This window comes from Phaethon lepturus, unplaced genomic scaffold, assembly GCF_000687285.1.
Source record: "Phaethon lepturus isolate BGI_N335 unplaced genomic scaffold, ASM68728v1 scaffold16938, whole genome shotgun sequence".
Taxonomy (NCBI): domain Eukaryota; kingdom Metazoa; phylum Chordata; class Aves; order Phaethontiformes; family Phaethontidae; genus Phaethon; species Phaethon lepturus.
The window spans coordinates 27,975-53,378 of record NW_010558485.1 but is presented as its reverse complement, the minus strand read 5'-3'; the positions used below and the strand labels follow the sequence as shown (position 1 = coordinate 53,378).

At 40.3% G+C, this 25,404-nt stretch overlaps 1 protein-coding gene across 1 annotated transcript in view; it reads right to left on the bottom strand.

The window, feature by feature from the left end:
- Window positions 1–25,404, bottom strand: part of ENPEP (glutamyl aminopeptidase (aminopeptidase A)) — a 38,057-nt gene that overhangs the window by 8,716 nt on the left and 3,937 nt on the right. The window contains exons 2-10 of the mRNA XM_010293080.1: window positions 23,370–23,511; window positions 20,640–20,771; window positions 16,357–16,477; window positions 14,065–14,219; window positions 13,321–13,434; window positions 11,491–11,625; window positions 7,159–7,224; window positions 5,734–5,799; window positions 3,748–3,898 (exon numbers count right to left, since the gene is read on the bottom strand). Coding sequence (XP_010291382.1) covers window positions 3,748–3,898; window positions 5,734–5,799; window positions 7,159–7,224; window positions 11,491–11,625; window positions 13,321–13,434; window positions 14,065–14,219; window positions 16,357–16,477; window positions 20,640–20,771; window positions 23,370–23,511 — 1,082 coding nt within the window. The remainder of the gene's footprint in view (window positions 1–3,747; window positions 3,899–5,733; window positions 5,800–7,158; window positions 7,225–11,490; window positions 11,626–13,320; window positions 13,435–14,064; window positions 14,220–16,356; window positions 16,478–20,639; window positions 20,772–23,369; window positions 23,512–25,404) is intronic.

The following is a 25,404-nucleotide window of genomic DNA, read 5'->3' as shown; positions in this document are numbered from 1 at the left end:
AAGAGAATCAAATGACATTTGAAATCAAGTGCTAAAAATAAAATTCCAATGTATGTTTTTGTTTGGTTTAATGCTTACATCTTTTTTTACAAAGTCAGCTATGTGCTTATGTACGTATACATTTACCAAATATCCCTTGTAACAAAACATAGCATTTTACCAATAGCTGTTGTTTTTGTTGTAAAGATGTTTCTGGGCTATGATACTCGATTCAGGCAACAAAATGTCAGATATTGGTGTGGTATGATTGGGGCAGTTATATTCCCTGAAACGCAAAATAAAAGATAGGAAGTGTCTGAGTGTATTCATGCTCTAGAGATGGGGAATAGCAGTAGCTTGTCTTAATACTTTGTGTTTATCAATAGTTCTGAAAATGCATCTGGTGGACTGAGCAAGGGAGTGGAATAAGATTTTGTCCAGTGTCCAATGTTGATGTCAAGTCAAGTTAATAGGGTACTGTGTTAATTATGTGCCTAAAGTTAAATCTGAAAGCTCGTTCTTTTTTTTTTTTTTTCAAAATTTGTCTGGTTCTTTTTTTTTTTTGCTTTTTGAAAATCAATGGAACTGCTAGGGCCATGTCCTTCTGAATGCAGTCTTCACCTCTTGGTGACTACATGTGCTGGAGAGGGTAATAATTACCCATAATCGGAGAGAGATCACGTGAATTAATTTCAATTGTGCTGTACTGTGTAGCTTATTCCCACAGCTCTGGAACATGCAGCCCCACTAAGCAGTATCTCTGCATGTCATAATAATCTAGCAGGGTGCAAAGCAATTAATTTAAAGTTGATTATATGTGGATGGTTGATGTCAGTGTTAATGTTGATTAGAGCAAAGTCTAGGACTTTGTGCAGACACCAGTTAATCTTTGCATTGCTGACGTGAAATAAGTGGCTAAGTATTATGAAACCTTTTTTACAGATGGGAAAACTGAAAGACCTTAAGCAACCACTGTGATACAGTCAGTAGGACCTCTTGCCTTTTCCAGTCTATTTTCCTTCTCCAAGACAGCCCTAATTCCTCCATATATATATTTGGGAACCAAATGTGACCTTACCTCTTGCTCTTCAATTCCTTGAATACCTTCAGTAGGTAGGTGCAGGCTCCTCAGTCTGGGGCATGCCCAGGATGAAGCTGAGACATTTGGGCTGGAAGGGAGCCATGGCGCAGCCTGACCAAGACCGTGACCAGGGAGTCAGGGAAGCAGGACAGCAGAGCATGCTGTGAGCATACCTGCACAGCCACCTGCATAGGGCTGCTAAAATTATTAAGCCCTTTTGAGCAGTCAACTGCTGTTCCGTGTTAGCATATTACAGTCCATCCCAGGGAGATTTTTCTTTCATCTTAAACCCCCTGGTGATAAGCAGTACAGGAAAACCTGTGTCATCTTTATAACCCTGGATTAAGTGAATGTCATTAGCTTCCAGGAAATACCAAAATGATGGCTATGATATCTTGTGCTGCCTCCAGGAAGAAAGATCAGCTATTGTTTTGTATCTTATCTTCTAAACAAAAATATCTTAACAGATTTATACACTTCTAAATTTTACTAGTTCTCTTACGGCGCTTACTGCCATGGAATTTAGAGAGGTTCTTGTTTGGCCAGAAGTCCCAGTATTGTGTTTCCCCAAGAGAAAGCCCATAAAAAACTTTTTTTTTTTTAACCCCTGATTTTGTAAATGCATTTAAATGAAGGGGATTTTATTTCTTTTTCTTTATATGTTCCTGAGATTACATACATAAATACTTCTCCTGAGCATAAGATATAATAGCTGTGTCCTGTTAACTGTGCATATTGAGGACGTGTTCCTGACATGCTATGCTGTAGCTGCATATTTGCCCAGCAGCACTATTTTAAGAGCACAAGTTTTTGAACTACTTTTTCTTTTGAGTGCCAGCATGCAGGAGAGGACTCTTTCAAGCCAAACAAGCTTGAAGCAAGTGGGCAACTCAGGAGACTATCCCTGCAGGGTTCAAAGAATAAAGCATACACGAGGCCTGGACTTTTCACTGCTTAAATCAAAACCCTGCACGCAGACATGAAATAGGCCAGTCCCGTAAGGGGTAGGATCTATTTAGGAGCTTCCTCATCCACATCTGTGAGCGTGGCAGGAGGAGGTATTGATTTTCAGTGCATTGACTTTTAGGCAAGGGAGTAAGTATGTCCCAGGACAGATAGTATCAGCTTTATAATATATATTACTGCATTTTATTTTTAAGTTAAGTTATTTATTAAAACTACACATTCAGAAACAAGTGCCCCTCTCACTTTGGGAATAGCAGGGGTGGTGCAAAGCTCAGCTTTTTGACAGGTTAAGGTAGGAACAGTGCTGGCATTTCTACTCAAGAAACGACAAATGGCAATGTACTGTAAGTCTTGAAGTCAAGCAAAAGTAGGATTCCTGAGTCTGCTACCTCAGAGCATAGTGCAATAAGTCAAACTTTTTAACACTTAAAGAAGTATTTTTCCCTGAATAGTCTGTAACACCAGCCTTCAGATGGCACAGTGTTGTAATCTGCAGCCAGCTTTGCTTCAAAAGCCTTGTAAACTTTTCTGCTTATGTTGGGAGAAATAGAATGTTGCAAATACATGGGTAACTATCTCATCCCAACTCGTTTGATACCTATCCAAAACTGCCAATACCATGGGCCTTCTCATTGCTCAGGTTTTTTCTTTTTAATCAGAATGAAATAAAGTGGCCATAACTGTTTCTTAATTTTCTCCATATTCTTGCTCTTACTATCAAAATAAGTACTAGAAGCTAATAGAAAGCCAATAGATTAGTTCTGGTTCATACAGGCAAGTTTTACTGGTTTAGTTGTGTCGGGCTAGTTCAAGGAACGAAACCGTCCTAATATGGGTTAATTTGAATCTCTTTCACTGAAATATTAGCAAAGTTGTATTGCCTCAAAATTGAGTCTGGCTAAGAATTATACACAATGCTAGCTCTGAACAGTTATTCAGCTAGTTAATGCCATGGTGCAGCTGAGCCATTTTTCTGTGCAGGTCCATCAACCCACAGGTAGGGTTCATCTCTCCTCAGGTTAGTCATCTGCCAGTTAACAAATATGCTCCTATGAAGTATCCCACCTGTCTTGAATAGGGTAGATGAATGTCTGCAGCTGGCTGTCTGGCCACATAAGAGCCCAAGATGGCTAACTTTGACTAGATAACTATCTTTTAGATGGCTAAAATGAAGCAATACCATCCGAAGATAAACAGGAAAAAATAGCTCTTGATGAGGATTAATAACATTTACATTATGACTAGCTATTTCACAGTAATTCATGTTTTTAAAACATGTAGAGAAGTCCCTGTGATGTATTATAGATCCTACACTATACAGGAAAAAGAATAAACTATCATGGCATAAAATACTTGGATCATGGTATCTGATTTCTGGACAGAGACAATTTTGTGTCAGTTTTCCTTAGTTTGGCAGACTATAATTTTTAGTGGTGCAACAGATGACTTGCAATCATCTGAGCTGTTCAGAATCATAAGATTTTCTGGGAGATCCTGTCCAATTTTTCTTTGCTGTGTTTGAGAAAGAAACTCTGGGCTGATGCTGTCCTAAATTTGAAATATTTTTATCTAACATTCTGCTGGTTTCTTTTTAAAAACAAATGCTGAGAGTAAGTTTAGCAAGAATGAGTATATCATTGACTACATGTATGTCAGTGGGAGAGAGTATCTGTACAGTATTTCCACCTCTTTTGGATAGACATTTACCACAGGAACTTACCCAAGATCAGAAGGAGGATGAGAAGCATTTGCATTGGGATCCAAGAGAAAACGTTTCTGTGTGAATATTGAATTACTTCCCATCTCCAAAACAGGGTAGCCCATCTGTCTAGTCCATGTGTCCATGACTTCCTTCACAGGTTTATTACTTGCCTATGAACAATGGGAGAAGGTTGCAGTGAAAAAGCAAATTCAATTCAATGAGGGGGGAAAAAAAAAGTCTGATACTGAGAGGAAGAAGAGCAGAAAGGGGCAGAGGAAAGAGCAGGTTCACTACAAAAAATACTCCATTTAAATCCTTTTATGGTGCCTGTCATTAAAAGAGGGAATGAGCTGGAAACCCGAACATGGACAGAGGACAAGAGAAATATGTGGGCAGGAGACTGGCCAGTAACAGTAATATGGATGAGAAATACTGAAGAACCTTTGAGGGCCTTTGCATGCTTTAAGATAGCTCAATTTTTTTTTCAGGAAATAACCAAACAGGACAGAAAGGACATAAAGAAATTTCTCAAAGCCATAAGTCTCCTTGAAGCATGCCTTGTTTTGAGTGTGAAGGAGTATTAACAACCAGCAGCTGCACTAATGTAAAATTTGATCCATTCTGTGGACCGTTGAACTTCTATCCCAGAAACTGGAGCGAGCTGCCACTGCCTCCCCAGGCTGCCACCTGTGAGGGAAGGGAGCTAGGGTCACTGTTTCTTTCTTCAGAAGAGTGTCCTGGTTTCAGTTGGGATAGAGTTAATTTTCTTCCTGGTAGCTGGTATAGTGCTGTGTTTTGGATTTAGGATGAGAATACTGTTGATAACACACCGATGTTTTAGTTGTTGCTGAGCAGTGCTTACACTATAGTCAAGGACTTTTCAGCTTCTCATACTGCCCTGCTGGCGAGGATGCTGGGGGTGCACAAGACCCTGGGAGGGGACACAGCCAGGACAGCTGACCCCAACTGGCCAAAGGGGTATTCCATACCGTATGACAACGTGCTGAGCAGTAAAACTGGGGGCAGTTGGTTGGGTGGCTGTGCCCGATGCTCAAGGACTGGTTGGGCATCAGTCAGCAGGTGGTGAGCAATTGCATTGTGCATCATTTGTTTTGTATATTCTTTTATCATTATTGTTATTTTCCCTTCCTTTTTTGTCCTATTAAATTGTCTTTATGTCAACCCATGAGTTTTACCTTTCTTTTCTGATTCTCTCCCCCAACCCACTGCGGGGGAATGAGCAAACAGCTGTGTGCTGTTTAGCTGCCTGCTGGGTTGAACTACAACAAGGTAGGTGATGTGAAGATGCAGAGCACCAGAGAGAGAGGAGGAAGAAGTCCTGCTGAGCAGGAAGAAGTCTGGGACCAAGGAGAAGATGGGAATTTGAAAGGAGACAGAAAGTGCAACTTGGGCTGTGTGAGTGTCCACAGCAGTGGAAGGAAAGGAAATATCATCAGGGGAAGAATCTGTTAGTATGCAGGTGGGCTTTTGGGGTTAATGAGATAGATGGAAAGAAAAAGCCCAGCCTCAGGGAAAAGGAAAGATCAGAAAATCATGTCACAGAATGACCCAACTGGGACTCAGAAGCTAGAGAGAGAGATGAGCACCAAAATTACTTGGGAATGGATACTATTGAGCATTTTCAAACAGCTGAACCTGGTTAGAGATAAGGGAGCATATGAGGTGCATGTGTGTAGTGGATGAGGGCTGTTTTCACCTATGAAATGAGTTTGAGTTGCAGGGGGAATATTTCAGTAGCAGACTGTTTCTTAGCAAGGCCTCCTTTCTTGTTTCTTATTCCACTTCCACAGTCTTGTGCCAAAAAATTAAGAAATAATATATATTTGCTAGAAATAACATGTGTTGGAATATACTGGGAGGCTGCCTAACTTGTGATCTCTCATTGACAGAAGAGCTACAGAATACAAAAAGTTTGGGAAACTGAAACCAGTGGGCAAGATATGAAACATTTATCAGAAAGGGTTTGGGTTGCTGCAAAACATACCGCTTCTAGAGCTTCCCAAAATTGTTGTGTCTTGGCATTCTGGAAATGGTGTTTCTTCAAATATGCCTAGAGAGAGGTAGAAGACTGTGAAAATACTACCAGGTCTTTCTTCTTTGTCTATGAAAACAACACACATATTGAAAGAGGACCAACTGTACAGAGTATCTACCCATGGGTGGTAGTATTGTGAGTAGGAGGTTAAATGGATCAATATTCAGCTGATGAAGTTCATTTGCTTTCCAATGTATCCTGTGATGATAAAAGTCAGCACTTTCCAGGGTGACTTGTTAGTATGAAATAAATTTGTACTTGAAGACTTCTTTGTATTTTGTTTGAATAGACACCAGCATAACCTGTTGCAAATTTCTGCCTAACCTAAGAGGTTGTTTAGAAGGAGGAATCTATTTCAGGAGATTTCGCTATCTGTGAACTCAGAGTAGAAGTAGAGAAGTCTGATCACCTGTAAGTTGTGATCAAAATTACTATTACAAGGAATAAAGGTATTCGGCTAAGTGTTTGCACCGCCTAAACACTATTCCTGTCTCTTACCTGGCTGCTTAAGGAGTGCTTTCCTACCCTGTTATCTGGGTCCCCGTGATGTTTAGTCAGTAGATGGTGCTGTTTGTTTCGCTGCTAGCCACAGCTACCCACTTTAATGTTCTTGAAGGCTCTGAGGGGAATATTAGTCTCTTGTGGCCAACGTGGCTGTATTTTCTCATCCTGTGGAACTGTCCTGATCGAATATATGAAAGGAAAAGTAAAGGAAAATACAACTGTCTTATAGCAGCCCATAAATGGGCTCTCCAGGAGGAAGGGAGGTAAGAACAAATGTGGTAAATCTGCACTGTAGCTCTTCAGAGAAGATACATGTCGGTTCAGAGGAAAGGACAGATAACCTTCCCCTTTCTGGGAAAGCTCCTTTCTCCCATTTTTTCTTTTCCTAATTTTGTAGCATCATGTTTTTTCCTCCACAAAAAAGGACTATGAACTATGCAATGTCTCTCTTCTACTCCCTGTTACCTTGGCTCTCTAGGGCTGGGTGCCCCAGTGTAAAATCTCAGGGCACGGATGAGCTTGTAAGGTGTAAGAGTGTCCCTGCATAGCAGGCTTGGGTGGGTTGGAGGACTGTGGCCATATGAAGCTGCATAGAACTTAACATGGGATCCTGGCTGACAACAGGATAACAGCAGGGTGGAGGAGGTTTCTCTGCTAAAAGCTGTCATGAATTTAGGTCCTTACTGGCAGGCTTGCTTCTGTGGGAGCGTGAAACTTCTTCCCCTTGACATGGTCCACTCAGTACTGAAATGAATTAAATACTTTTGCTACTAATACCAGGATCTCCGATATTCACTGTTTGAATAATGGATTTGCTACTGTCACATGAGGATGGGATGCATTTCTGCCATGTTTTGGTGCCACCCTTACCTGACAGCCTTTCTGGAAGAGATCTGGTGTAATCCAGTCTTGAAGCATTCTGAGTATCGATGCACCCTGAGGACAAAGGGAGAGGGGAGAAGGTCAGTCCATGCTACTCTAACACTGGATTTCCGTTGACCTAAAAAGCAACATGGGAACGAATATTTTATAAGGCAAAAATAGAAACCGTCCATCTGACTAAGGAAGTGTGTTTTTTTAATTCCTTCATGGCACAGCATGCCTGCCTGCCGGAGCTTAACTCTGGATGCGAGAATTGGTCTTTAGCTGTGATCAGACACCTGTTTCCAAGTTCAGCTGTGCCAGTGGAAGGGTTACTGTCCTGCGCTCTACTAGTTTGTGTGAGTGAGGCTCCCTGTTTTGCTTTGGACAGGACAGGGGTGAGGGCAGCTGGGGAATTAGCCCTGTCCAGCAGCACAGCCTGACAGAGGACTTTGTCTGAACGCCCAACAGGTAGAGAACTCCAAAAAGGCTGCAGGTCTGAGGCTTTACACATGGGGGATGCTATCTCAAGGTTCAGAATGAGCTTTGCTGAGGACTGGTGTAAGAGCTTTGGCCTCTGAAGCAGGGTAGAGTTGGGATCAGAGAAGTTACTTGGGTGTCACAGAAAATAAAACAATTAGGACCTTGAAAGACAAAAGAAACAAAGGGAAGACAGAGGAGAGAAGTAGAAGAGTCATGTGGAACAAAGAACAGAGCTGGCACAAAATGATGAAAAACAAAAGCAGTGCAAACCCAATCTAAAACACAAAATAAGATTTTAGGATTAACATGTTTTCATTTTCTGAACTAAATCAAAGTGAAGCTGAGAGCCTAATGCTATGAATGGTTTAAAAATCCTGTTGTCCCATGAAAACAAGTATGTTATCTGAGTTCTCAGTAAATCCTGTCTCTCCTGTTTACCTGTCTGAGAATAACAACTTGACTGCACGAGTCACGGCAGAGGGACTGTTTGAACATATATGCCTCAAACTGCTTTCCAGACTATCATTGCAGAGTCAAGGTGGTCAGTAAATAACTTTTTTCTGATATAGTAATTTAATGTGTTTGCCATGAAATTTGTTAAAAAATTATTCAGTAAAATTTAGAGCAGATATCCATTAGTGGTAACCATAAGGTTTCTTATGATTAATGGTGATTGTGTATGCACTAGGGTACCTCAGTTCCTCATCTTTGTCTATCAGCCACTTCTTATCTGATACCACCTCTTGCAGACCATCCCCTCCCATTTATATTAAAAGTCAGAGTAGAAATACACACCTATGCATGCATTTGGGAACAACAGAGATTTCTTTTGCTTTAAATTGCAATGTATAGTTAGCCCCTTGCATGTTCTACTTCTGCTTTTCAGTCTCTTCCCCCTACTCTTGTCATTCCTCTGTAGTCCATGATGGAGTGAGTTTGAGAAAAATTCATCCTAACAAAATGACTGGTTATAGAAACTCCAGTGTTTTAATAACTTTCCTTTCTTTCAACTATTTGGGGAGGTTAAGGAAAGTGACCTTGATGTGAATAGCTGACCTTGTCTGATGGGGATGTGGGGGGGAGTCTTTTATCAACACCCACACAACTTCTCCTAGAGAGTTGTAGTAATTGCCAATTATATGACAAGATTGTATGTGGCAGATACGTGGAACATTTAATCCTAAACTTCTTTAGCTGGGAGGTTCCAAAAATGTGGGGGTCCAAGAGCAAATTCTAGCAGAACCTAAGTATCCTTCTTCTGAAGAGGTAACCAATGTTTGAACTCCAAAGACAGAAAATCTTATTGTTACTTTAATAGAATCTTTCAAAGTAAGAGGGAAGATTAAACTGGAAAAGAGGTGAGATGCAATTACTTTTTAAGAGCAGATTAAAAAAATTCTATACATTAATTGTGTAGTCACCAGTTCTACACTAGTACAATTTCCGTAGGCACATAATGCCCTAGCAATCATACAGCAGTTAGAGGTTCCCTTACAGAATACACTGCAATGACTCCACAGACCCTTAGGCAGTTCATTAGAGTTTTAGGATTGTATAAGCCCTTTAATTGCTCTGGTAAAACTAACAGAGAGCATTCCAAATTATGCTTTATTTGTTTAGTGATGAATATTATCATGAGGAGATTGTTTTTATAAGAAAAATGCAAAAGACAAGCCAAAATAAAGCCAAAAAGAAACAAGTTAATTTTGTCATGCATTTATGTATAAATACCAACAGTAATTTGAGCTAAATCTACGTGAAGACTTTCTCATTCAAGCCAAATTATATCCCAGGCCAAATTATATCCCAAGCAGACTGTTCCCAAACAATGCACGAGTCCTCAAGTGTTTTCACTTAAAAAAAAAATGAGTTCATGTAGCAATTATCTAGGCTAGATGAGTAAAAGCTAGGATTTTTTTCTCCATTGTTTTTTCAGAACATACAAAAGTATGTCTCTTGCTTAGCTCACCACTAAAATATATTTTGGTTCAGAGTATTTGATTTAGCTCTGTATGTTTCTTGACTTTTGTTAGTTTGATTTAAGAACAGTGTTACACAATGCAGGTTTTCACATGGTTTATGATTTGACTGTGAGGCATTTATGATGCAATAAATACTAGTTGTATTGTTGGATAGAGGATTTAACAATTGAAAACAGAAAACTGATGGAAATGGATGGATAAAGTCTAGCTAATAAAAGTAATATCTACAGCTACAGACTCTAGCATCGCTAAAGCTAAAGTCAGTGCAATACATACTTTATGTTTAGCTGATAATGGGAGCTTGGAGGGAAAGCAACAAGAAGGATTATGAAATTAAAATTAAAAATGGTGGATTTTGTGTGTTCAGTGGAAACTTGTTATGGCAAGAGTCATACAAGAAGCTGTCAACATAAACATGGTGTATCAGGGCCAGAAGCAATGTGGGAGATGGCTGATTGAGGAGAGAGTGAGCAGAGTCCCAGCTCCTTCCTCACCTTGGTGGCATATGTGGAAGTGAGAGGGAAGAGGGACAGGGACGTTTCCTCCTGTGCTTATTCAGGCTTATCTTTTAAAGCACTGCAAAAAATAACTAGAAGCAACAGTGTTGTCAGGATGCTTGAGTCAAGGGACTCCCTGGTTAGATACCAGGGAATCTTGGGGAGACCTGTTTTGTTCTGTGTCTGAGGGTTGTCTAAGGACAAAATGGCTTTGGCTATATCTGATATAGAGGGAGATGAGCCAGCTTCAGCCTCCTAGCCTGGATCCTGCTGACCACGTCAAATTGATGACCCTCAGCATGACTACTGGCCTCTCTAATGCTCTGGACCTCAAAGGACATTTCCACAAGTGCTGAGCTCGGCTGAGCTGCCGCCCCACACAGCTAGTACTACCAGAGGCAGTGGGCTCAGGGAAGGCTCTGTGCATCCCGGTCACAACAGCAGTTGGACGGCACCAGCATCCCAGCATCTGGTTGTTCAGAGAGACCCAGTGTGTTCTTCCAGTCAGTTCTAGTTGGCTCCTGAGGGAGCCTTTATAGGCACGGGTCCCCACCACCATTGAAAAACTCAATGAGCAAACAGCTAAAAAGCTTAAAAAAATTAAAATTTTTTATTAAAAAAAATGCCTAATGGGGTGTCCTCTACCACCTTCTGGGCTACAGAGTATTGTGCTCCACATCAGTCCTGAGCTCCACAACTCTCAGTCAAATGTGAAGCTAGTTTGTCCCAGTTTGGGGCATTGGCCCTAAACTTATCTCACAGTTTAGGGCATTGGTCAATAGAGGCTGGTGTAGCCCATCTTTACTAAGGCTTCCTGCGTGGCTGGGGTACTGTGAGCAACTTGAGAGAAAAAGTTACTTTTCTGTTTTCACTGCTTGGTTCCCTGCCTTGCTTCCTCAAATTCAAAGTTATACTGCCCTGAAGGTGTGATGGGGAAGGGAGAGAGAGGACACATGGACATCTGCCCTTGCATCATCTGCCCTTGCATTAGATTATGAGGCTTGACATAATTGGGCTGCATCAGAACATGAGGTGACGGGAGAGGGATGTGCTTAGTATCTTGTTTAGGATAATTTTAAAACAGACAACTCTAGTGGCAGAAGCTGCTGACACTGTGATTTCCCTGCACCTCTGCGTGCTGTGGGCAGGTTTGCATGGTGCAGAGTGGCTGACCGAGGCTCTGGCTGTACCGCTCCTCCCACAGTTGCTTTTGACTGAATGATGACTGACAGTCCCATAAAAAAGTCCCATAAAAAAGATCCACACAGACACAGCCCAAGTGGATTAGGAGTTATGATTACAAGCTCTCCTGACTTTCATCTCCTCTCCCAAGCCTCTACTTTCTTTGCATCCAAAGTCACAAGAGGAGGATATCCTACCTTACTGTAGGATATCCCGTCAAACACAGAGGTGATTTCAGCTGGAGATGACACGTTGGCCACAATTGGGTGGGAAGACAGCAAAGAGTCATCCTTCATTACAGGAAGTACATCATCAATTAGAACCTGTTCAAGCTGAGAAAAAGAAGATGTTAGAACAGAAACAAAGGCAGGACTATATGCCTAACGTCCCAAAATAAGTAGCTTGAACTGCAGCTTCTCTAGAGCGAGGCAGTTGGAAATGGAATGAAATTTCACCTTCTCTAAAGAAGGACTTGCAAACTCTTACTTTACATCTGCAAGGGGAAGAATACATTTTTTCCTCAACTGAGAGAAATTACCTATCGCAAATCCTGTTTTCCTGTGTGTATCATAACACAAACCCCCCACAGTAGGCAAACATGGAGTCTGTATTACCAATTTCAGCAGTGTGACAATATCTGCAAAGCATTATGGGTTCCTTTTGCAAAAATGGAGCTGGAGAGGAAGAGAAGGAGGGAGGAAGGAGGCAGCGTTACCCCATCCCAAGGTTTATAATTTTTTAAGAGTGATAATAATTTTTTTAAAGGTTATGTGGCCTGCAGTCAAAATCCTTTTACTTCCTCATCAATATTGACCAAAAAAGACTACATTTCTATTTAGTTTTCCTCTTCTAGTACTCACTAGGATGATAACACTGAAATGGCTCTAGGTCTTGAATGAGCATGGTGTCTAGATACAAAAAGGTCTTTTAAATTTTAGACTCACTAATTAAAATTTTTATTGTGTAGCTAGTACAACAGATTCTCTACTTCAAAGTGTAAAAGAAGTGACCTAGGAATGATTTTGCTCTCAGCCTCACATAACATGGATGAGAAGAGATATTTATGAGGAGCAGGGAGGGACGCAGGGGAAGCACTGAGCAGACACTGCCTGATTCTAAAGTCACTAGGCTCAAAGGCTGGTAGATTTTGACAGCGGGCTCAACCTATGCAAAATCTACCCTACTTCTTTCCACTAGCATATGTTTTATGTTTTCTAGTAGCCAGAATGTCATTACACCTGGACAGCTGGGGGAAATATGTATGCTATGCGCCATCACATCTGTTTGGGAGGGGAGGAAGGAGAGAGCAAGAAACCTCCCTTTATTCACACCCTGTTATCTTTCCTCAGAGTATAATGCATATTTAAGGCTACCCTCTTCGTCTGCCATCCCCTTAAAGTGACTGGAGTTGGTTGTACTGCACAGTTAGTGCTGAGGGCCATCCGTTATCACTACCTATTTTTGCGTTGTGCAGTGTGGAGGTTGTCTAAGTTGGAGCATTTGAAACGGCACTTGAAATGCTGGCGGCAGATGAATGGGGGATCTGATATTTTCCTTCATGAATACCCCAAGCTGTGGAGACAGGCCCAGGTTTCCAATCCTCACTAGGTCAGATAATAATCCTAAGACAAGTGTGTGAAGAGACACTACAGCCCAACTAAATCAATAAAGGAGAATGTCCATCTTCGAGGGTTAGACCTTTAAACAACCTTGCAAAATTGCTATGGCTCTGTCCAGAATCCACCTAGGTATTACTTACCATAATAATAACTAAACACTTGACTCACTTGTTAAAAAAGAATGCTCTTGCCTGCAGACTAAAGCTTTACAAAGTTTACCTTGACTAGTTTCAGACCATAACATAGGTAGGTGGAACAGCTGAAACCAACTTTTTCTTTTTGTTGCACTGCACTATGTTAGTTTTCTATAAATATAGTTTAAGTCTTCATCATCCTTGTCTAACTTTTACTCTTTTCCAAAATGCTCCCCCCAGCCCTGCCAATCCCCCACAAAACAGAAATAATTACCATTTGCCAATCTGGTTCTGCAGCATCTACTCCCAGGAACTCAAAATAACTGGCAAATCCTTCGTTTAACCACAAGTCATCCCACCAGTCCATGGTCACAATATTTCCAAACCACTAAAATTATAAACATTGAAATATATAGTGTTAGCTAAATGGTAAATGTACATTTCAGTATCTCACATCTCCATATAGAACATTCATTTGTTCACTTTTCTGCCTGTTGCCAGATGAAAATTATCATAATTCTGGGGTTTAAATAGGAATTCAGGCCTCACTTTGTGTTAAAACATCACTTTTATTATAAAATTACATGTTACTGGGGAGGTTGCTAATGATTCATGTGCCACTGAAAATATTTTTAGTTTCTTCTTCTTGATTCGATGATTTGTGCTTGTAAGGATATGTTTTCAGACAGCCTCCACAGTGTATAGTTGTCCCTATTTGCTTGCCCAAAAGAGACATCTGCACATGCAAATTAGTTCCTTTAAGACATTTCAGACAGATTTTCATAAGCTGGCTCACAGTCTGGACCCAAGCATCTAACTTTCTAAGAAAAATTCAAAGGCAGTAGTTATGGTACTTTAAAGCTCTAACAGGGAACTGTTTTAACACGGTATTTTGCAATCAAATTGTGAGCCCACGTAGAAGATCCCAAGCCAAAGTTAATGACAGTATTTTCAAGATTAAAATGTTGCGACTACACATTTGAAGCACTGTAAAAACGAATCGTGTCCTAGAAGGTACCTGATGAACGAGCTCATGTGCTACCACACCAGCTACTCTCTGTTTGTTGGAAGTGGCTGACTCGTTGGGGTCGTACAGCAGGTTTGTTTCTCTGTATGTGATCAGTCCCCAGTTCTCCATAGCACCTGTCCCGAAATCTGGAATAGCTATTTTATCTACATTGAAAGAAAGAAAACATGATTACCACTGTGTCCTTTAAGGCACTTAGCTTGTCTTCTTTCTGTGTACACACAGCCTGTTCTGCTTACTGTTTGTAGTTCTGGCTTACCGCTGTGGACTGCAGTCTATAGCTTGTGTTTAAGAAGCAAGGAACTGGCCTACAGCAGCTGATAGCAAGTGCCCTGGCTCTGCTGAGATTAACAGAGCTAGGATGAGTCGCACTAACTGAGGATCTGTCCTGTGAGGTGATGCTATGCCACCTCCTGGGAGCATGCATATCATACAATACTTAATTTTGGCTCCAGAAATTAATAGTATTGTCTAGGGATGTGCTGTAGGCAGTAAACCTGAAACTATCTGTGGCATAATGAGGCATGTCATTGTTTGTCACACTGTTGTATTAAAAATATTTATTGACATGTTAACTGAAGTAAATCTGCCATGCAGTGAACAACATCTGCTTCTACTCCTGGCAATTTGAGGAGGTCGCTCATTTATGGTCAGCAATCAATACAGGTTTAAATAAGAATTGCACACTCAACTGGACTGGCATTTTCTTCTGCAAATAATGACCACAGCCTTTCTATGTGGGTTAGTGAAAAAGTACAGATGGATTTAAAACTGAATAAAACAAACAACCGTCACTCCACCCTAACAGAAGATAGGAATTACTTATTTTAATTTAAACAACTTCATTACAGAATCAACGCTGATAGTCTGGCAAGGGCTTCACTGAGAGTCAAAATGAGGATCACAAGGAGAATGGCAGTGCCAGGAGCCATAAATCAATCTGAAATAAACCATTATGCAGAAACATATTTGATTCATCAGGTTTGATCTAGATGACTTCTGATACTGAGGGAACAACATAGTAAGTCAAGATTTGTGATCCAATAAATAGATGTTCTGAGAAACAGTGTAAAATCTGCAAGAGTATCTACCCTCTGATACTGCTGACCTGGGGTTACCAGTCCACCCTGTAGCGCAGACAGGCCCCTGTCCATACTCTGACATGCCAAAATCATTGGGCTTTTACGGAAATAAAAATGTGAATATAAAACATAGGTGAGATGTAGTCCCAATTATTACTGTGGACCACTGTGTGAAAGAACTACATATTGTACTGATTTCCCTAATTCAATTGTTGTTGAAATACAAACAGATATTTACAGTAAACTCAGATGATGGTTTGAAAGGAAGAGGTAAAAATCTATTGTTAAAGTAATAGAGGTTAGCCTGATAGGTACATTTATGAATAGCCAATAAAAGGTTTCCATAGCATTGTTAATTGTCTTCAAGGTTTTGTGCTTCCCCCCCCCGCCCTCATTACATTGCCTTAACTTGTTTGTAGTTAATATTTTTCCATCCTCTTAAGTTCATGATCCTAACTGAATTACCTCTTTGGAAGTCTTAGGAAGGGGCATTTCCAAAACTCTGATTACATTCCCAATTTTATTAGTTCAAATTGCACAAATCAGATCCAGAGTCCAGATAGCGCAAGCTAAAGGATGCCCAGCTGCACTACTTTTTCTTTGCTTGTTTTGTAACCATGGGCAAAATTTGATAGTGTGCCCACTCTTGTTTAGCTCTGGGTCTTTATTTAGCCTAGCAGTAGAAACGACAAATTATATGCTGGACCACATTCATCTTTCTAAGAAGTGGATACACACCCACTTTGCACTAAGGTTAATAAATAGTATGACATACTCTCTGGCAGTTTACATCCTCACTTATCTCACTGCTGACTTTTGTCCAGAAGTTCCCATGGAAGTGGTACATATTTTTCTCAAACTTCTTCTGGCTCTGTTTTAGCTCATGATGTTCCTTTGCTGATGACACCAATGCTTTCCACAAGACACTTTAAAATAACCATGCCAGGACCAGTGCTTCAGTTCAGCAAAATGAACTGTGAGAACTGGTAACTAAATTGTTACTGAGAGCAATGCTCCCATCATGACATTTAAGAACATCTTGAACTACATGGGTACAGTTTTAAAACATCCTGACATAATATCAACAGTTAGCAACCAAATGCTTTCATGCTATTTTCCAGCAAAGCCCAGGAGACCTGTAGGAGAAACATAACCATGACAGTAAATTAACAAAATGAAAGATCTAAGTTTTAATAATCACCTAGTTTTGGAAGAGAGTAGCTCAAATTAAAGTACTCTTCAAAGAAGTCAAATACAATTTTTGTTACATTTGCTGCATATTCTGCCGTGTGTATTTGCAGTGGCTGTGCATAAACTCTCAGCTGTAAAACAGAGAGAGACAATTAGAGCAGTCTTCAGTTAAAAGAAATTAGAAGGTGACAAGCATTGAAAAGTAATTTAACATACATACCTATAACACTGCAGGTTTTCTCTAAGAGACAGGCCTGAACACTGAATTCTGTTCCCTAATACATTTATTCAACAAAGTTTTTCAAATGGTGTACGTAAGAGAGACCAAGTTAGCATAATCTGTGCATGCATTCCACAGTATGCCTAAATTGTAAAAGTAGCAAGACCTATGTCCAGAAGCTCACAGTGGCCAAGTTTGGAGCAGGACCTGGGTCCATATCAGCCGATCGTTCCCCAAGGCCTAGTTTTCTCAAGAAGGAAGCCTGAGTAAACACAACCGAAGGGAATCCACTTGTTGTGAACAGTTCATTGGTCTGGACTGATCCCACCAGACCGATCTTCAGGAGCACATTTGTCCTGAAATGTGTTTGAAGCACATAACACCTTATTTTCTTCAATTTCTTCCTATCTTTCCCACCTACTGTCATCATAATTTCCTCTTGTCCTGGTATGGTTGAAGATCTCAGAGCCTTTGAAGACAGACAGTGTCTTTACCAGATCTGTAACTCTTCCCAGACACGCTGGCCCATGCATGTTGAGTGGCTGGTTGCCCAGTGAAAACCCAGTCACAGTTATGATGCCTGCTGGGCTACTGTGCCTCTAGAAATCCCAGACAAAGATCAGCTCGCTCTCTTCCCACCAGACAGGTCCAAGAAAACTGGCACGTTTGGTAGACCTGTGTGTGATGAGTAACCATTTCTGTGCTCCTCTTACATATCTGAGCATGTTTTTTTTCCTGAACGCAAAAAATGGTGTGTTGAGTGCTGACCTTTCCATCCCTGAGGTTTGATGCCTGGGACTGCTTTGGCTGTTATTGTCAAGCAATAGGAAACCTCAAGCCCTGGAGGACTAGAAGCACCCATAACCATGATGAGGAGGCTTACAGCTTGGCAAAACCTTTTGGGATGTTATCTTCACATTGTGAAGACAAAGTTTGCCTTCAGCATTTATGGAGTCTTTTTGGGGATATTTTCCTCAATCTCTTTGTCTCAAAGGTCGCACAGATCTCTGCCCCAGGGCAGAGCCATAGCACTGGAGTGTCCACTGGCAGGAGCTGTAGACTGTTCTCTTCACTGTCCCCTGAAATCTCCAGTATGGAAAGTAAGAGACCTTTATATGAAGTGAAGTTTCTGGCTGTAGGAAAACGGTTCCATTTCAGTTTGCAGGCTCTGTGTCTCTTATGAATGGGCCACATTCTTCTGGCTGTGTTGGTGTGGCTTGTTTACTCCTCAGTGCTGTCTTACAGCCAGGAGTTTAGGGTCCAAACTGAGCAAAGGAGTCTACTCTAAGAGCCTTCTTGGAGCCTGACAACACATTGATTTCAATACCATGAAATTATACTTCCTCCAACAACAGGGGAGGATGGGAAAGTGGTCAGAAATGAAGCTGGAATGAAAAAGCAAAACAAAAAAAAGCTTATGAAATTCAATTTGGAATCCATTCCAGCCAGGGGGATTTCCCTCAGGGTCAGTTTGCAATTACAATCTGCAATTTCCACTTTAGTAAGCTCTTCACCCAATTTAGCAGTCTTCGGTCCCCTAGCTGATCTGTACTAATGGCTTCCAAAACCTTCACCATGCACTAGAACTGATTTTGGGTTTCATTTGTGTAATCTCCTCTGTGATTTTCGAAACCAGACATTTAGTACCTGACAGATAATGAGCTCAGGAGCATCATTTCCAGCTGTAGGCACATTTTCCACCATTGATTCCGTTAATGTCTTTGGGAGGGCAACAGTTTTCAGAGCGAATGGCATGGCAATTTTAAAATAATTTACCATGTCATGTGAGCTGTATGATGTTGCTGTTGTTTGTGAAAACGGTATATGGATTACATGGATACTTTCTGTTGGATGAGGGAATTATTGCTAGCAATTTATACAGCAAACTATGGAACTTTCTTTTCAGCAGTAGGTGAATCGAAATACCTCATTGCTCAGCTGGGCTTCACAGTTTTTGGAAAGGAACTGTTTGGTTAGGAGAAGGACTTTCTAAATATCTGGATAAAAACTCTAAGGATAGCCTGCTTTTCCTGGGGAAAAGGTAATTTTTAGTGATGGAGTTATGTGGATCCCTTAATTAAAAACAATCTTACACATATGCTTTGTATTGGTGAAACTATGTCCATGCTAAGAGGAAGGAAATGGTTATAATTTTAACCTCACTTAAAAACCAAGTTTTCTAGTGCAGGCAAGTCCTCAGACATTGTTTAGTGAACAGTGTTAATAAAATAGGTGGTAACCAAGGCCTGAATTAGAAGACATTTCTTCAGGCAACCTCTGTACTGACACAAATACCCGTGCTTCTACACACACACACACTTTAATTACCATGTTTCAGTGAACACTCCCTTCTATTTAGAAAAGCTACAACCAGTCAGGAACATTGTGGACTTCACTGTTTTGCTTGGGGAAAAAAAACAAATATTGTCCTCAGAGCCATATTCTGGAATGTAGCATGGACAAGCAGAGAATGTTAACTTTTGCATTTAGAAAATAGAGTTTTACATATATCTTCAGCACTTTTTTTTCCTACCACGCTGTGTTCTACAAAAGCTGCACAAATGCTGATTCTTAAAATAACTAAACTCCAGAGAATATCTATCAAGGCCAAATAACCTAAGTCCTGTCCTTGATAATGAAGGGAGCAGCCGTACTGAAAAGCATCTGGTTAACAAAATTGTGTGGCTGCATGGCCTAAAACGTTCTCCTGTTTTGCAAATTACTCAGCCAAACAGCAGGGATCTAAGAATATTGCATTGCTATCTCAAACCGGGCTCCATTTGCTTGGCTAAGGGTAATTTAGCCTTAGTTATTTGTCAAGAAATAATATAAGACTACAGGATGATGCTAGCGAGGGCATAGAGGAGGGAGGCCTCAGCACCGTGCTATGCCAGGAAGTCTTTGCTAAGAACTGGATCAGCACTTTGGAGATTTATACAAGGCAGATTTTCACATCAGTGGACAGCCATAAATAGGGAATGATTTGCCGAGCTTTTTCGGATAGAGAAACTCAGGAAGAGCTTACCTGCTAGGGGAACAGTGGTCTAGCTGGGGCTTTGCTCTGGGTTCCCTGTCCATTGGTGTCACTGCCTCCAGAAGAGGAGGAAAGCGCTGCCAGCTCAGCTGAGCCGCAAGACCATATCTTACACTCCTAGGGGAAAGGACGGGGAAGCAGCAGGAGCATACAGCCCTGGGATCATCTTTTGTCTCAGATGCAAAAAAGATGTAAACCAATACATAATTAACAGTGGGTTGAGCATCCCAGACTAGGTTTAGGCTAAATAAGGAGCTTATGTTGAGGGGCAAATTGTATTTAGGCTTTCAGCTTGTGATTCAACGTAATGTCTTGTGATCTCCTTATGCCTGCTCAGCTGCACCTTCAGGAGATTTGAATCTAAGTGAGAACTGGATTGAACTGCCTGTTGCATCTAAATAAAGGAGCTGTTTTAATTTTATGGATTCAGATTCAAACATATTCACTTCATTAGGGCACCTGCCAAATATCCAGCTGTTTAGGCAGGCACTATCACTTCTATCCTTGTTTGTAAAGAACTTGAACTGAGCAGTTGCCTTTAGCCTCTCTTGTAAAATAAAGAATATTAGAGCCAATATGTAATGGCACATAGCATTGTAGTCCTATATCTCCATGACTGTAAACAGGCAGATGGATGCATACCTTTTAACCCACAGAAAAATGTGAAGTATTTGTATCTATGGCCTGTGAACCTCTTGTACCCCTGGACTTGTACATTCCCTCAGATTCTGGGCTTCAGGTCAGGGATGAGGTTGGAGAATAGTGCTCCTTCCTCACCTGTGTGCCCATGTGGGAGGTACTGACTGGGATCTCCCCAAGATGGGAGACAGGGAAGGACTGCAAAACACTGTATGTAGTCAAGGTCAGAGGGACCACTGTGAACACCAAATCCGATAAAATAGGCTGTATGAAATAGGCTATAGGAAAGGGAAAAATATGTTCCTAACTGTATTATAAAAAGAGATGACTAATTTTTAAAAAAGTGCAAATCACAGTACATCTGTCACCTGAGCCAGGTTCGGGCTGCAACAGGACTTACACGTTTTCCACTAGCGGACATTCTCTCTACCCACTGAAACTGGTGCACCGCAAAGCATACCAAGTAAGTGCTCATGGGAACTGACTTCTCAAAAGTTGTCCGATTCCAGCCACCATCCAGCTTTACAGTTTGCTGCAGAAATAGAAAAATAATTAACTTTATTTTTGGAATTGCAAACACATGCAGAAGAGCGTATACTATTTCTATTTCCTAACTACATAGGAATGATAAATCACCTCTCTAGGTTTACCTCTTCTGGCATCGCATTGCTGATGGCATGAGAATAGACAAAATGTTTTTTTCTGCAATACTGCAATACATGAAATGGAACTTTGTTTTTCTTCACTAAGTAAGTTTACCTGGTTCTAATTTTGCATCAAGGATTTGAAATCATTCACATGCACAGGAACTTTGCCAACAGGAGTTTTCTAGTGTATGCTTGTGTGTTTTGTTCTTGAAATAGTTGCATAAAGTAACATCACTTTGGACAGATCGGAGGAGAGACGGGATTGTCTCCTCTCAAACACATGCATCATTATAGGAGCCAGTGATTGCAGAGTTGCTACTTAGGATAAAGACTAGTCTAATGAATCTGTCCTGATTCAGATACAAATTAGCACTGCTAATTGGTGGGTTATTTAAATGTACATAAGGTTTAGTGCTGATCCTAGTTTTTGTTTTGTAAATCAGTTAAAAACCATTCCTCACTTTCCCGAATGTCCTTAACTCTCAACTGAACTATATGATCAAACCTGCAACCTATTGTATGTGATTCATCCTTTTAATATTTATTTCTGCTATTCATTATCTTCTGTTGCCTGTCTGATATTTTTTTGTGCTTTTGACTGGATGACTAACTTAAACAGGACAAAAACAAAAAGCACATAAAAGACACTAACCTTCCACTAGAGATACAATACTTCATGACATTTGTTTGTTATAAATACGATATAAATAAAGCACAGATAGTGAACATTACAGGTAATATGATTCCATGAGCAAAAAAAAACATTTCACAGATATATTCACAAACTGCTTTTCACAGAGATATGCACAAACTACTTTTCCATTATGTCTCATTTTGACTCTATTTTGATCTTTTGTTCTTTCAACAAAGTCAGAACTTCAGTGAAAAAAAAAAGTAAAAAAAAAATTCCGCTCCAGCGAAAAATGCAAATGCAAATGAACAAGTTTCTGATTTTGCCAAGATGATTTTCCATATTGATTATAAAGTTCCACACCACCAAAACTACTATGGTATGCGTAACACACAATGTGCCTTGCATTTAGAAACTATTACATTTCCATCCATTTCCCAAAGATCTTTCACTACTATGAACAGAGCTACTAACCTTGTAAGCACATCAGATGAAAAAGTGCCCTGCTATCATCAGGTTAGTCAAACTTGAGTATGAACCCAGCATAATCTACATTTCCCTGCCTGTACTCAGATTTTAGCAAATTAATTAACAAGTGGTAGCTAACCCTTTGAAAGCTTATTTTTGTATGTCCATACTAGAGTCAAGGTCCACGTGTAAAGGTGTAAAGTAAATTTAAAAAACCCACTAAATCTTGATAGCATCTAGTCTCATGTCCTCACCTTTCTTGCCAGTACCCTCACTTATCTGAGGTCTGTGAGGAAAGGTACAGCAAACACTCTCATGTGTTGTTCATCAATGTGCCTGGTGCTCTTTCAGGTATCAGAAATTTTTTTAATAACAATAGGTCAGAGCTTTAAATTTCCAAAGAATCTGGGAGGCAGCTGTATCAGATTGCTAATAGTTCTCTCAGCTGCATTGCTAGGGGATGGTTAAGGTTTGGGGGACTTTAAATAAAACAGTACACAGTAAAGACCTTTGTTTTCTGAGTGGGGGTGTGATTGGAAAGATGCAAATATCAAGAGCCTGGAGGCTGGAAGCTCTTTTTTTATTTTTTCCTTTTTATTTTTTTTTTAAACTTGGCACTTTATCTCCCACTTCAGAACATATTAATTAGAAATTATACATTGGACTACATGTTCAGTTGAACTATTTATTAGAAACTCTCTCAGCTGAAAGCCATTCAGTCTTATTCCAGAGGGCCCAGAGGTAGATAATTGATGCCATTGAATTTTGTACAAAACTTGGAATTTGACCCATGGAGTCCAGAAATAGATTATTTAGGAAATTACAGTCATGGTGGACTGACAAGTGTCCACACCCATGAGCTGACAGATGGGATTTCAGATCCTGTATTATTAAAAATAATAATCCTAGACTTTCTTGCTAGCAGGATCCTTTGCCATTAGATTGTGGTCAGCAGACCCTTGCTTTGCAACATTATATAGTTTCAGTGATTATTTTAGACTTCCCATCTGGGAAGCAGCTGTATTCCAGGGTATTCTTTTGCAGAGTGCACCTGGTTTGACTGAAAAACCTGCCATTAGCTACTTATAGTTGGTAGGGGATGCTCACCTAGAATATCTGAATAGAGGGCCAGCTAGCTAAAGACAGAAGAGACGTTTCTGTTTTGGATTCAGCTCTGTATTTCCATTTTGTGTGCTGGTGGACCACTGGGAGTCCTAACCAACCAACCAACCAGTCCTGTTTTATGGAATATTTATGAACCATTAGTTCTACGGTGTCTGCGTGGTAGAGTCTGTGAACATACAAGGACCTTGTGATCCACACTACCTTTCCAGTGTCTTTACAGAACCATTCCGTTTAGGCAGCAGAGTTGGGAAATACATACCTGTACTGGCATGTTTGAAAGTGCTTGGTACGTGTCTTGATGGATGATAGATATGTTGTAAGTTGCCTTTTTGTTGGGCTCGTCAAAGCAAGGAAATGATTTCCGTGCATCTGTTGGCTCATGATCAGTAGCTGCAATGCTCCTTAAACAAACAACACATTGGCAAGCCTTCATTATATACCTTTTAAATCCTATCTGCCATTTCTAAGCATAATTTTTTAGCAATTTCACAAATTGAAGTCAGCAACAAATATTTGTGTGTACTTGTCTATTCATAAAAGTAGGTAACATCACAAATGCACAAGCTGACTTCATATAGGCATGTGTAACACATATACCTCAAAGTCTGTCATCAGCATCTCTAGGTTTCAGAGCAAAAGCTAAAGCCAATTGCTTATCATCAAATATTTTTAGGAGCCATGCACTAAGATAGGAATGACCCCTCATGGATGGTAAAAACTTTGCTCATCTTCCTGATGAACTTTCCCTTTGATTTTTGTGTCTAAAATAAACTACTGATGGTATCATCTGAAAGGAAATGAAGGTCCTGGTATAGGGATGTTTACTTAAGTCACTCCATGTGTTGTTTACCCACTAGAGCATACCTTGGGATTGGAGTCTTGAACATCTCCTGAGAAGACACCTTGGAATTTCCTAAATGCCCCTAAAATCTCATCCTGCTTGTGTGTTACTTTTTCTGCAGTTACCATGTACAGTTTTCTGCTGGTGCTGTTATGCTCACCTGACTCCATTAATGACACTGCTGCAGAAAACATGGAAAGTCCAGGTAAACATCTTAGTACATAGCAGGTGCTATGCCAGCCATGTTGGCGGGTTTAGAAAGTCATCTCAGTTATGCAAAAACAACTGGAGGAGTTAGACAATAGGGATCACGTAAAAAAATAAGGTGAAGGTTGTGAACATTCATATCGTGTACTTGCTTCTCACAGTGACATCAGGCTCCTCCATTAATGAACCATACAGTGGCAGAGCATATTCTCCAGTGATTGATGGTGAAGGGGATCACAGATGCTTCTTCAATTAATCAGGAATGTTGAGCATTTTCTGACAGCACTTCTACAGCTGCTCCAACTATATTAAGGTAGTTTTTCTTTCCAAAAAGTAATTAAAAGTGTACATCATAAATTACAGATCTGCAGCAATACTACAAGCTCACTTGACAACCGATTTTTCAATGTTTCTGTTGCCCTTGGAATTTCACTGTGACGGTTAAATACTAAACTGGTCATTAGGAACTTGTAGCAGCAAGGGTCATTTACAAGCCTGATGGAGGTAATATGTCTGGGTTCTTACCATTCATGTCCATTGGAATAGGAACTCAAAAATTCATGGGTAGAAAGCATAATGAACATTCACCTTAACATAACTTCAGGCTCAATAGAGTTTCTTTTGCTTGGTAAATTGTTTGATGTCACTCTCTACTTTTTGCAGGATTTGAAAGCTATTTCACAATTAAGTTAACGTCAAGTCCCCAGGGCAATGCTTCACAGCTATTGCTTAAAAAATTGGCTATATATTTTGATGTATTTATGCCTTGTTCCTACAGTCTGATAACATTATGATATCTCTGCTGATTTATAAGGTGATAATCCATCTATCCTCATATATTTGTGGAGGCAGACAGACGTCAGCAGTGCAAAACCTTAGCACTACCATTCTTGTGGGGTAGATGATAAGTCCAGGCTATGCCATGCATAGAAGTGGCACTAGAAACATGAAATGTTGTAATTTCCTTTCAAACTGTATAATGTAGTTTTGGATAAAATTTTTTTCACTGCTTGGTGGCTTCTGCCCTTCTACTCACTGTTGATGTCCAGGCCTTTAAATGTGAACTAGAGGTGACAGTTGTAAGTATCATAGTAATAAGAAGCGAAGATCTGGCTGAGACTGCATCCAGCTGTTTTTCCCAAAATAAAACAGTGCTGCATTTAGAAACGTGATGAATTTCCTTTTTCCCCCCCTCCAAAGCACAGGGTGTTAGTGCAAAACCCCCTCCCCTTGAGCTAATTAAAAT